Source organism: Nesoenas mayeri (assembly GCF_963082525.1).
Source record: "Nesoenas mayeri genome assembly, chromosome: 5".
Taxonomy (NCBI): domain Eukaryota; kingdom Metazoa; phylum Chordata; class Aves; order Columbiformes; family Columbidae; genus Nesoenas; species Nesoenas mayeri.
In genome coordinates, this window is record NC_137548.1 from 25,967,831 (window position 1) to 25,979,582 (window position 11,752).

Consider the following 11,752-nt stretch of genomic DNA (forward strand, 5'->3'; position numbering starts at 1 on the left):
AACAGTGTGCCCAGGTGGCCAAGAAGGCCAATGGAATCCTGTCCTATATCAAAAATAGCATGGTCAGCAGGACAAGGGAAGTGATCCTTCCCCTGTACTCTGCATTGGTGACGCCACACCTGGAGTATTGTGGTCAGTTCTGGGCCCCTCAGTTCAGGAAAGACATTGAAGTGCTGGAGTGGGTCCAGAGAAGAGCAACAAGACTGGTGAAGGGACTTGAGCACAAGACCTATGGGGAGAGGCTGAGGGAGCTGGGGTTGTTTAGTCTGGAGAAGAGGAGGCTTAGAGGTGACCTCATCACTCTCTATAACTATCTGAAGGGAAGTTATAGCCAGGTGGGGATTGGTCTCTTCTCCCAGGCAGTCAGCAATAGGACAAGGGGGCATGGGCTTAAACTCTGCCAGGGGAAATTTAGGCTGGATATTAGGAAGAAATTCTTTACAGAGAGAGTGGTCAGGCATTGGAATGGCTGCCCAGGGAGGTGGTGGACTCGCCATCCCTGGAGGTTTTTAAAGTGAGGTTGAACATGGCACTTAGTGCCATGATCTAGTAACCAGACTAGAGTTGGACCAAGGGTTGGACTCGATGATCTCTGAGGTCTTTTCCAACCCAGTCGATTCTGTGATTCTGTGAATGTTAGGTTGGGAGAAGTATTTTCTGTGCTGCAAAGGTAAAATATTCTAGGTAAATCATCATCAAGATATTGGCACTCTTTCATGCACTTGGGAATGGAATACTAATTAACAGCCTCTAATATTGTCTACAGTCATTCACTTCAAAAATGCCTTCATTTTCCTCCTAATCAGTATTGCTATTCTGACTATTCTATTGTCTTATTAAAACACATGATATCTTTCCTTTAGAAATTCTAAATTCCAGCTTCTCCTGTACCAAAAGCAGTCTTGATCATCAAGCTTACCTGTTCCTTGAAGAACTGCAGGTATCCCTGCACTTTTCCCAGACTTGTTCTAGACACTTCTGTAATCTTTTAGTTCAGGTGCAAACATATTGCCTGATAATCTGCATTTTCAACAGCATTTGTTAAACAGATGGTTTTAAATAATTGTACGAGAGCTACAAATCTTATATCTGCCTTTTTCAGTTAATGAAATGCCATTTTAGATCAAACTGCAAATGCTGACTGATCGTGCACCTGTCTCATCTCACTGCTGTTAGTGTTTTCCACCCTACTGTTTATTCCCCTTTTTATTTCAACATCCACAAGAAAAGATTAAGCTAAAGAATATAGCTTCTATATTATACTAAAGTATAATCTAAGTACAAAGTATCTCATAATAAATTTCTTTAAACTCTGTTAAAATACAATTTTATAGTGAACCCTTTTACTCCTATTAAAAATTGTTTCTTGCCTAGAAGGCACTATTCTAGATTCTCAAAGCTATTTGATGCTCAGGTCAAAAAATTATGTTAAAATCATTTAACTACCTTTGAGAATTCAGCCCTGTGACTTCTACTTCCATTTTTTTTTTTCTTTTTTTCCCTGTCTTTGCAAAAAATGGCTATGACTTGCTTTCAGTCCCATTTCTGGAAGTGGTGGTCTGCCTCTCCAAAGGAGGTTCCTTGTCTTGCCATATAAACCCTCCAGAGTTCCTGCTTACGATCTTTATCTCATCATTCACTGTCTTGAGTGTTACATTTTGTTTTGTGTGCTTGACAGCCTCATGTCTGACATGGCATGCCAGAACCCCTCCCTGCTTACTCCTCCGGGGTAACTTAATATTGCTTGCCTTGGAGTATTATAATTAACTATGTAGTTGTATCTGAGTTTGCATCTGAAAATCAGGCACACAAATCTTCATCCAGGTCCATTCTCTCTAAGTGATTCTATACTGAAAGCAGCATCAGCTTAACAGATTTTGCCTTTTAATGAAAGCTTCCTGTGCTACCTGAAAATGCATCTCCTTGCATGATCATGGCCTTTCACAAGAGAATCCTCCAAAAATAATAAAGCTGCTTTTCAAGGAGGCTTTAGGGGGACATGGGATCATTTTTTTCTTATGAGAGTTGAGTCTCAGTGCCAGCTTCTAAGAGATCAACATGATCAGAAGTTTATTTTATTTTTTTTTAAATCCTCTTTCTGTCACACATACATTTATTTGTGTATAGACACGCTAATATAGATCTTCAGACAAACCACAGTATTCTAAAGTGGGAGGGACAATGGAGAGACAATTGCATCCATTTATATATAACCAGGACTGCAGAGATGTTAGATAGTGTGGTATAATTTATTATCTTACCCATTTTTGCTTTCTTCTTTAATATTGTTAGGAGCTGGAGCTGAAGAAGACAAAACTCTGGGGTATTTCCTGTGAGGAAGACACAAGAGCAAAGTAATCTCATCTAATGGCAATTTATGCTCAACCAGATTTCTAATTCCACACCAAACTTGCTTTCCGAGATGAACAGCAAGCAAGAAATGCCAGGGCATCTAAGCTGCTGCAGCACACTCTTCAAAATCAGCACTATGAACCAAAAACAAGTTCAGTTCACTTGGAATTCTGTATTTTGTGGCAAAATCATTACAATTAGAATAAGGAAAAACAAACAAACAAAGTTTTAAAAAAAACTACGTTTAATTATAACTCAACTTAAGTGTTTGTACTCTATTCCTCAAGCTTTCATATCCTACAGCTTTATGTGTGCTCTTGTATGGTAGCAAATACTGGTAAAAGGAGTTAAATCCATCCATAAATTGGAACCATAAAAGCTAATGGATTAATCATCTAACTATACATTTCTTACTTCCACTGTAATAACCTTAACAAAATTTGCTAAAATTCCATTAATGTAACTTTTGTTAACAAAATTTAAATTTAATTTTTTAAAAGTAAATAAATTATTTTAACTGATATTCCATTCTAAGCATTAAGTCTCCCCAAGCTACATTAAAAATCACAGCATTTTAGTTTTCTCTTTGGACCCTCTTATGCCCTCATTCACCGCTTATAATTAATACTTTAGATTTCCAGTGCAAGCCGTATTTTAGGTATCTCTGAAGTCATGCTCCCAAGTTTCTTATGCAGACAGCAATGAGCCATAGAGTAAGTACACCTTTAATACTTTTCAAACTGGGCATATTGCTTTACTGTACACTTATTAAAAGGAAATGTATGTGGTGAATGCTACTGCCACAATATACATTATTTAGTTGTTTGGTAAATATGGATAGGCATTCATTAATGACTGAACAAAATTAATGCTACTGCACTTCTCCCTTCCTCAGCACGACCAAAATTTGCTTCCACTTGCTTCCACAAAGGTCCAACAGCATAGTCTAGTGCATGTCCAAAATTAGTATATAGTATATAAACTTTTTCAAAAGGTTAAGTCAGCTTTTTCATAAAGTTAAAGTGCCTCACACATGGCCACATGGTTAGCTAGATTCTTATGTTAGATTCAGTTTCTTGGAATGCCTAGACCTGGAGTTATCAGCCCTGCTTCTGGAACAGGCAAGTTCAGCATTCACCTAGTGAAGAAACAGAATATTACCACGGATTTCTGCCATTCATTTTGGCGAAAAGCAATCGCAGAACACGTTCTTTTTGTTCCCATGTCAATTCACTGATATCCACTTTTTCAAACTGGCTTGTTTCCCTGAAAAACACAGAAAAGATCAACACATTATAAGAAAATTTCAAAGACATACCTCTCATGGATTTTCTAGGTGTACAACAGGTTTTAAATTCTAGCTTCGTATTGCTCGTGTTCAGCTATTCATAGCATATAAATTAAAAAACTAAATCTGAGCACACAGTGCTGTCTTTTTGACTTTTGAATCTATGGCTCTCAAAACTAAGTAGAACAAAACCAGTGATTTCTGTTACACATGTAGTGGTTATAAATACTGGGAGGGTCAGTACTAACATGTATTGGTTTCAAGTACATTGTCCTTTCCTTGCTTCTCTTGTTGACACATAAAAGATTCAACACGTACAACCAGTTTTCAATCTCAGTTCCAGTCTCCACCATCTCTCGCTCCAAGGAGAAGCTTCCTTAGATCTCAATAACTACTTTGGCCTCTAATTTTTCATGAAGTGTTTCTGCTGTACCATTTTTGAGATATAACCTGGACTGAACAAAGTATTCTGACTCCGTGCTGCTGAATCACCCAATAGCCAATGCATACTAAGCAAACATTTTATTTGTGAGTAGGATAATTTTGATCTCTCACCAAAGAGGCATACAAGCTGCAGCTATGGGCGTCCTTAACTCTGGCTTAAAATCCAAGCGCCTGGACACTGCTGCAGTTTGTAGGCACAGATGTGTAGCAGGAGGAGACCCATAATCCTGACCACCGCAGCACATGTAGCCCTAATTTAAACTAAGCTGCCTCCTAATACAAATTCTGAAATACTATACTTATTTTATTCGCTATAAAAGGTAATCCTGTCACAGTACTCTACCGCATGTGATCTTATTTTTATATGTCAGTGTCTATTTCATGTAATGGGTGGTTCTTAGATTATAATTAAGTTTGAAGAAAACAGCTTTTGAAAACACAATGCAAAGCAGGGGCTTCTGACATATGGAAGAACACTTGAAAAAAACCTGGATGTTTCTGTTAAAATGATCAGCAACATAGTAAAGAGCTGTTAGCATCTTATTTGTAATTTTCAGGCTTCAGTGTTTGTAGCTCACTGGAGTGAGTAAAAAAGCAAAAGAGCAATCCAGAAGAGCAATGCCTATAAAACCAAAAATATTAGAAAAGCAACAATAATTATGAAAAGGAAGCTGCAGAAGCACATCTATACTGTCAGTTCTATACCAAATTCCACAGCACATGACAGAATATGCAAAAAATTATTTCAAGCTAATTTTTAATTTAATCAATAAAAATAATGACCAAAACGTGATAGCCTGGTTGAAATTAAGTTCTCATAAAGTCATTACTAATTGATAGGATATTACACTTCGTACAGTATTCTTATTCTTATTCGTATTCTTATAACAGAAGCCTCCACAAGCATTCCAAATCTAGGCAATATTATTACATAAAGAGTTTTTCAGGTGTGCTAGGAAGATAGACACTAGTTTTTGATGTTTCAATACCAGTAGCATTTCTCTGCTTCCTCTAGGTCTCTGTACACACTATTTGTGCTGTTTATGTTGCTTTTGAATGTTTTGATTTTGGGAAATTCTTCCTTCCCTGCACATGCCTCCATCATTTTTCTGTAATAGGCAGTTTGGGCCTTTTTCTTATAGTGTTTTCTACTGGATATGATCTCCTGCTTCACATGTTCCAGAGCATCTAGAAAGAACCTTTCCACCTCGGTCCTCTCATTTAAGATATTCCGGGCTAGTTTCTTCACTCGGTTCATCTCCCGATCCTTCATTTCTAGTAGTTGCTGCAGTTTCTTGATCTCCACCATGCTTGCCTGGTTTTCTATCAGTGTCTGCTGCTGTGTTTTCTGAGTCTCTCTCACAGATTCTCCAGTCATGCAACTTAAGGCCCTTTCCAGCTTTTCCACTTTACGTTGCAGATCTCCAATCTGTGCTTTCTGGTGATTAATCTGTAGGATCTTTTTTCGAATCAAACCCTCGTTGTTTTCCTAAAAGATTAGAAGAAATTATTTGGGCTTTTATTTCATTTGCACCTAATCTGGAGTTTGTTTGTTTGCTTTTTCCCCAACACTGACAATGTAGTAAACATTTTCTGGCACCTTCTGGCACCTTCACATTGGAAAGTGAATGCTTCTCTGGGATTAGGTTTTTGTTTACCAGAGAATCCAGATAAAGAAGGCTTGGTATGTAGTATACATTGCTGAGGGACTTATTCTTAATGGGGTAGCATAGGAAACCCTTCCTTCTTTCTCTTCAATAATTAAGACACAGTAAGAGCTCTTCTTCAGACAACTCCCAAATCAGTAACTGCGGAGGCATCTGACCAGAGAGAGGTTAGTTGCAGTAAATCCTGTATCCAGAAGTATCCCCTCCTGGAGGAGAATGAAACGGAATTAAAACCAGACCACAAACCTTCTCCTGTAACAGAAGAGTTTTGTCCTCTTCTAACTTCTGATTGATTTTCTGCAATTCCATTGTCTCTTTCAGCTGGTAAGCAAATGCACCATGAAGACCAACATTCTCCTTAAACACGTCTCTCCCAGGGCTGTTCAGCTGCCTGTACATGGGAAAACAAAATCCAAGAGCTTTAATCACGGCCTTTATTGCTTTTTTTTTAATTAAAATCAGTATCAGTGTCCTAAATTCAGAGCTAAGCTGTAAAATTATTACAGGTCTGTACCAAATTTTCATAGCTTTGCTTCTAGTCTGAACTGGGAAAATGAAGAAAACAGTGGTACCATTGTGATAATACTTCCTCCAGTTCTCTGGAACCAGGACGAGTCTTACAGATTAAAGGTAAGTGCTGACATCATCTTGACATTCGAAATACAAAAACAGCCTAGGTCATTACTGATTTTGCCCCTCAAAGCCCATGTAGTAACATGAGCAACTCCTTATTTGGAACACAGTGTTAAATGGTTTTGAAAAGCAAAAAACAGGAAAAGCAAGTGTATCTTACAAAACAGTCTCACACTGGGTGGTCTCTGCCATCATTATTTGCTTTTTGTCAACAACTTCTTCTGGTCTTATCTAAAAGGGAGAAAAGTCTGTTTAAATTTTGCATGAGACCTGTTGCACTGAAGTTAAATCACAGTGTAAATTCTAAAATCACACCCATGGTTTCCAGCTCACTCAGCTTCTTGCTAGAGAAACAATGAACTCCTGAGGGCACTGAAGTTCCTGATGGAAGTGGAGAATGGCACCTTTCTGGGATCCTGATATCCCATGTTTTTCACTGGAAAACTGCAGCTAGCCTCCAACTCATTCATCATACTTGTGTTGGCACGGGAAATTTTAAAACACTCCGTAAAGAAATGTGAAAACTACATAAACCAGAATAGTCAGTGGAAGAAATAATTTTGTCCTAATAAAAGTTTATCTGTCTGTCAATCTTTACCTTTTCTTCAAGAAACCTCCTCTCCAAACTCACAACCACTTACTCATGTCCCCTGTTTGAAACCTCCATAGTTTCTTTTAACTATGATTTAAAAAGTCTTTAATAATGGTGTTCTACTTCAGCCATGTAACTAAAAGCGTGGATGTACTCTTCAAGAAGTAATTTGGTAGTCTCTCCTGGCACTGCCTACAGTCTTCACCAAATTTTTACACAAAATCTATAAAATGCACTTAACCTTCTTACTCGTATTATTGCTTTGCTTCACCCTCATAGTTCACTTGTGCCCATATTTTCACGTCACAAACATTCACACACATTCCATCAAACCTGTTTAATGCTCAGTTTCAGAAATCTGCTTTACTTTGTCTGTTGATTCAGTCATCAAGATCATTCAAAGTCCAGCGCCTCAAGTGTTCTTTGAAAAATGCCTAACTAGCTCACATTTAATATCCTAGCTTAAAAGCAGTTGTATATTAATAATCAAAATGCTCTTGACCAATCATTTCTCTCCACTGAAAGTATTTAGTGTTGCTTCTAAGCCCCTTCTTCAAACTAAAAAAAAATTCCTGCAGAGCTGAGTCAGCAAGGCACTTGAATCACTCAAGGCACTTTTTTCATGTCATCAGTCACCTGAGATACTTTTTTATTCCAGGCTGAAATATTTTACAGGCAATTCTACTATTTAATATTTGTGTTATAGTTCCAAAGTATCTCTGATTAGGTCATGTGCTGTGTAAGTCCTTAGTGAATGCCAGTCCCTAATTTTACACTCTAAATGGCTTATGTAGTTGAAATAACACTAGCATTCACATCCTAACTGAGCTGACTAGCAAGAAATCAGTCAGACTTATACTGCTTATAGTCAATTGCTAGTTCATTCATATATATCTTTAAAGTGTGTACTAGATGCTCTAGTCCATCCACATATATGTTTGCATGATTACATGTTACTGTGCAAAAAAACAGGGAAACAACCCTGCAGCACCAGACCATTACAGAAGTGAGTTCTGGCTGCAGAACTTGCATTTTATCAGCTTAGGGCTTTTCCTCACTCTCTGTAAACTGTAAAGAAACAATTCAGTAGATCAGCCATGTCTGTTCTCCTCTCCTCCCAAATTCTATGTCGTCATGCAGACAGAAATGTTGCTTTTTAAATAAATATTGCAAACATGTATTTATGACAAACTTACATCTTCCAGCTCTTTTTCCACAGCTGCCATCTCCCTGCGGAACTCCTTTATTGATTCCAGTTCTAAGTGGATTTGGCCAACTTCTCCAACCTTTTTCTGAAATTTCTCTTCCAGTTCTTTTATTTGTTGGACATAATAGTCTGCCTGCAAAACGAAAATTCTTAATAAGAAGAAAGCAAAATTAAAAAAAACAATCATCAAACATTGTAACAAAACACAGAGCACACAGAACTGGATGTCTGAAATTATGCCAAGCTGCAGTGTTTTAAAAAACACAAGGAATTAAGAAATGCTGCAAACTCAGCAGAAGCTACCCTCCAGTGAAATAAGAGGTCTAGAAATGAATAGTAAGTATAAAACAATGACCATAATATTATGGTATTAGGTTTGCATCACAAGGTTTTAGTAGCAGGGGAGCTACAGGGGTGGCTTCTGTGAGAAGCTGTTAAAAGCTTCTCCCATGTCCAACAGAGCCAACACCAGCTGGATCCAAGATGGACCCATTGCTGGACAAGGCCAAGCCGATCAGTGACAGTGGTAGCACCTCTGGGATAAGAAGGGGAAAAAAAACCTGCGCAACAGGAGCAGAAGAGGAGTGAGAATATGTGAGAGGAACAGCTCTGCAGACACCAAGGCCAGTGAAGGAGGAGGGCAGGAGGTGCTCCAGGTGCCAGGGCACAGATTCCCCTGCAGCCCGTGGTGCAGCCCATGGTGAGGTTAGCTGTCCCCTGCAGGCCATGGAGGTCCATGGTGGAGCAGAGACCCGCCTGCAGCCTGTGGAAGACCCCAAAGCAGGTGGATGCCCAAAGGCTGTGACCCCATGGGAAACCTGCACAGGAGCAGGCTCCTGGTAGGACCTGTGGCCTCATGGAGAGAGGAGCCCACGCTGGAGCAGTCTGTTCCTGAAGGGCTGCACTGTGTGGAAGGCACCTACGCTGGAGCAGTTCATGAACAATTCCAGCCTGTGGGAAGGACCCACATTAGAAAAGTTCCTGGAGGATTGTCTCCCACGGGATGGACCCCACACTGGAGCAGGGGAAGAGTGTGAGCAGTACTCTCCCTGAGGAGGAAGAGCAGCAGAGACAACATGCGATGAACTGACTGCAATCCCCATTCCTGCCCCCTGTGCCACTCTGGTGGAGGAAGTAGAGAAATCAGGAGTGAAGTTGAGCCCAGGAAGAAGGGAGGAGTGAGGGGAAGGTATTTTAAGATTTGTTTTTATTTCTCATTATCCTACTCTGATTTGATTGGTAATAAACTAAATTAACTTCCCCAAGTTGAGTCTGTTTTGCCTGTGATGGTAATTACTGAGTAATCTCCCTGTCCTTGACTTGACCCACAAACCTTTCATCGTATTTTTCCTCCCCTTGTCCAGCTGAAGAGAGGAGTGATAGAGCAGCTTGGTGGGCACCTGGAGCCTAAACAAGGCCAACCCACCACAACTATGGCCTTTTCTGCTCTTTATAATCTGAGAATGAGAGAAAGTTCCTTGTGGAGTCTGCTTGCTGGGAGCTGTCTTAAAGCACAGATGAGCACAGTTCTGTTTCTTATTGAAGCCAGATTAACAGATAATAGTTTTCTCAGCTCTCTTTAAGAATTCTTGGTTCAACAGTAGTGAAGGACAGAGAACTAGAAAATAATTCAAAGTATTGTTTATCTCAGTAAAAATGAAACATGTTTTTGCTCTGCCTCTGGCCTTGCCGTTACCCAGCTGGTTCCTAATGCTGTTTCAGTTGCTATAAAATATTACTACTACTCTCTGAAATAATACTACAGTCATGGGATAACTCCTACATCACCATTGCTTTTTTCAAGTTCTTTCTTCATGCACTATTTTTGCATCAAAGCCTGTAACAGTTAACTGCCCTAGCTTGTTCCTCATACTAAAATCAGAACCACTTTTCAGCCTGCTCAGAAGACCCTGCTGTTCTGAGGACAAAGAGAAAAGTTAATTCACCAGCTTTTTCTTATCTTCTTTAGCTTTCTGTTTCAAAACAATCAGCTCCTGCTTCAGTTTCCCAATCTGTGAAAAGAGAAATCAAGAAACACTAACTGTGAAGGTGGAAAAAGAAGTATCCTTGCTGTGTTCTTTTCTAATTTAATCATGAGCAGACACAAAGAGGGGAAAGGTCCCTCATTTGCAGTGTTCAGGTCAATTAAACCATGTTTAAAACTGTTTTATTTGTGTTAAGCATATGAAATAATGTAAGCTTGAACTATAAAAATCCACACGTATTAGATACAAACAGGTCTGTGACTCTACTAAAGAATTAAAACTATGTGGACAGAGGGTTTTCTTCCTCACTGTTTTGGATAGTGGTGCAGTGTTAGAGAACCAGTATAGAAAAGGAGAAAAGAAAGACAGATGTATAGAGAAAAACAGGCAGTTGGGAAAAGGTCTGAGTAAGATCATCTGTACTGGATAGGCCAAAAGAAAACTGTGGGATGTGAGCAAGAAAATTGTCTCCTACCATTTGACCTCACCTGGAGATCAGAGCTTTGTATTTTTTTTTTTTTTATTTAATACATAGGATATTAAAATAATGCAATTTTAGTTTCCATTTTCAATTTCTTTTTCTAACTGAAAAAGAGTTTTGCTTGGTACTCGGACTTAGAAAAGCAGGAATAGGACTAAAGTGAAATAATCTGTGACAGAGGAAATGGAAGCTACAGTGTAGGCTTCATTTCCTTCCTTGCGTTCTGAGTTTGGATCTGTTTTCTCTAAAACCTTCTCCAGGTGGCTGAAATCAGCTGATTCCCCCTTAGCTTTGTCTTTTTTTTCAAGCTGGAAAAAAACCGCTTGAGCCTCTTCTTGTACATCGTGTGCTGAAGAGCCCACTCGGTGCCCTTCTCCTGAACTCATTGCGGTGTGTCGCGCTCTCCCTCGTGCTGAGGGGGAGCAAACCCGGACGCCGTGTGCGGGAGCAGGTCCCACGCAGGGAGGGCACCAGCCCCCGCAGCCCCGCCCGCCAGGAGCCGTCACGCCACGAGGGGGCGCTGCTGCGCCGCGGGCCGGGCACCGGCTGCGGGCCGCCCGCCTGCATCTGTGGCCGCAGGCACCGGGGAGGGGGGCAGGACCTGCTGCTGGGTGTTTTGCTCCAGGCGGCTGCACACCGGGAAACTGCGGAGGCCGCGGGGGAGAGGGGCCTGCCCGGCTGCGCGCACACCTCCTCTGCCTTCTCCTGGCCGTGCTTCGCGCGGGCGGCCATCACGGCCGCCGCCTCCCTCCCCGCGTCTTGCCGCCGCCGCAGCAGCCGCTCCGCGTTGCTCCTGGCCAGCCGGCGGGTGGCTTCGCGGTACTCGGCCCGGACGCCTCGGTCGCCGCCAGCCGAGCCTCCCACAGCACCGCGGCGACCTCCTCTCCCTTCTCTTCAGACACCCAGGCCGCCTGCCCCTCCACCGTCGGCCTGCGGGAGCAGGAAGAGCCGCCGCAGCGGAGCGACCAACGCGCACCCGCCACCGCCGCTGCGTCTCCACGGCAACCCGCCTCGCTCGTCATGACGGAGGCCCCGCCCCGTTGCCTCGGGTACCGGCCGCGCGCGGCTGCCTGTTCCTATGGAAACCAGCTAGCGCCCCCCCC

General features: G+C 41.4%; 1 protein-coding gene across 1 annotated transcript; it reads right to left on the reverse strand.

The window, feature by feature from the left end:
* Nucleotides 1-1,999: 1,999 nt before the first annotated feature.
* On the reverse strand, nucleotides 2,000-11,671 carry BBOF1 (basal body orientation factor 1; the record flags this gene model as incomplete). The annotated part of the gene is given in 11 exon segments (XM_080345242.1): nucleotides 2,000-2,330; nucleotides 3,514-3,618; nucleotides 5,074-5,573; nucleotides 5,998-6,142; nucleotides 6,545-6,615; nucleotides 6,983-7,021; nucleotides 7,025-7,063; nucleotides 8,173-8,316; nucleotides 10,130-10,195; nucleotides 11,340-11,482; nucleotides 11,485-11,671. Coding segments are annotated over 11 exon segments (1,512 nt in total). The 3' UTR covers nucleotides 2,000-2,257.
* Between the last annotated feature and the right edge of the window lie 81 nt (nucleotides 11,672-11,752).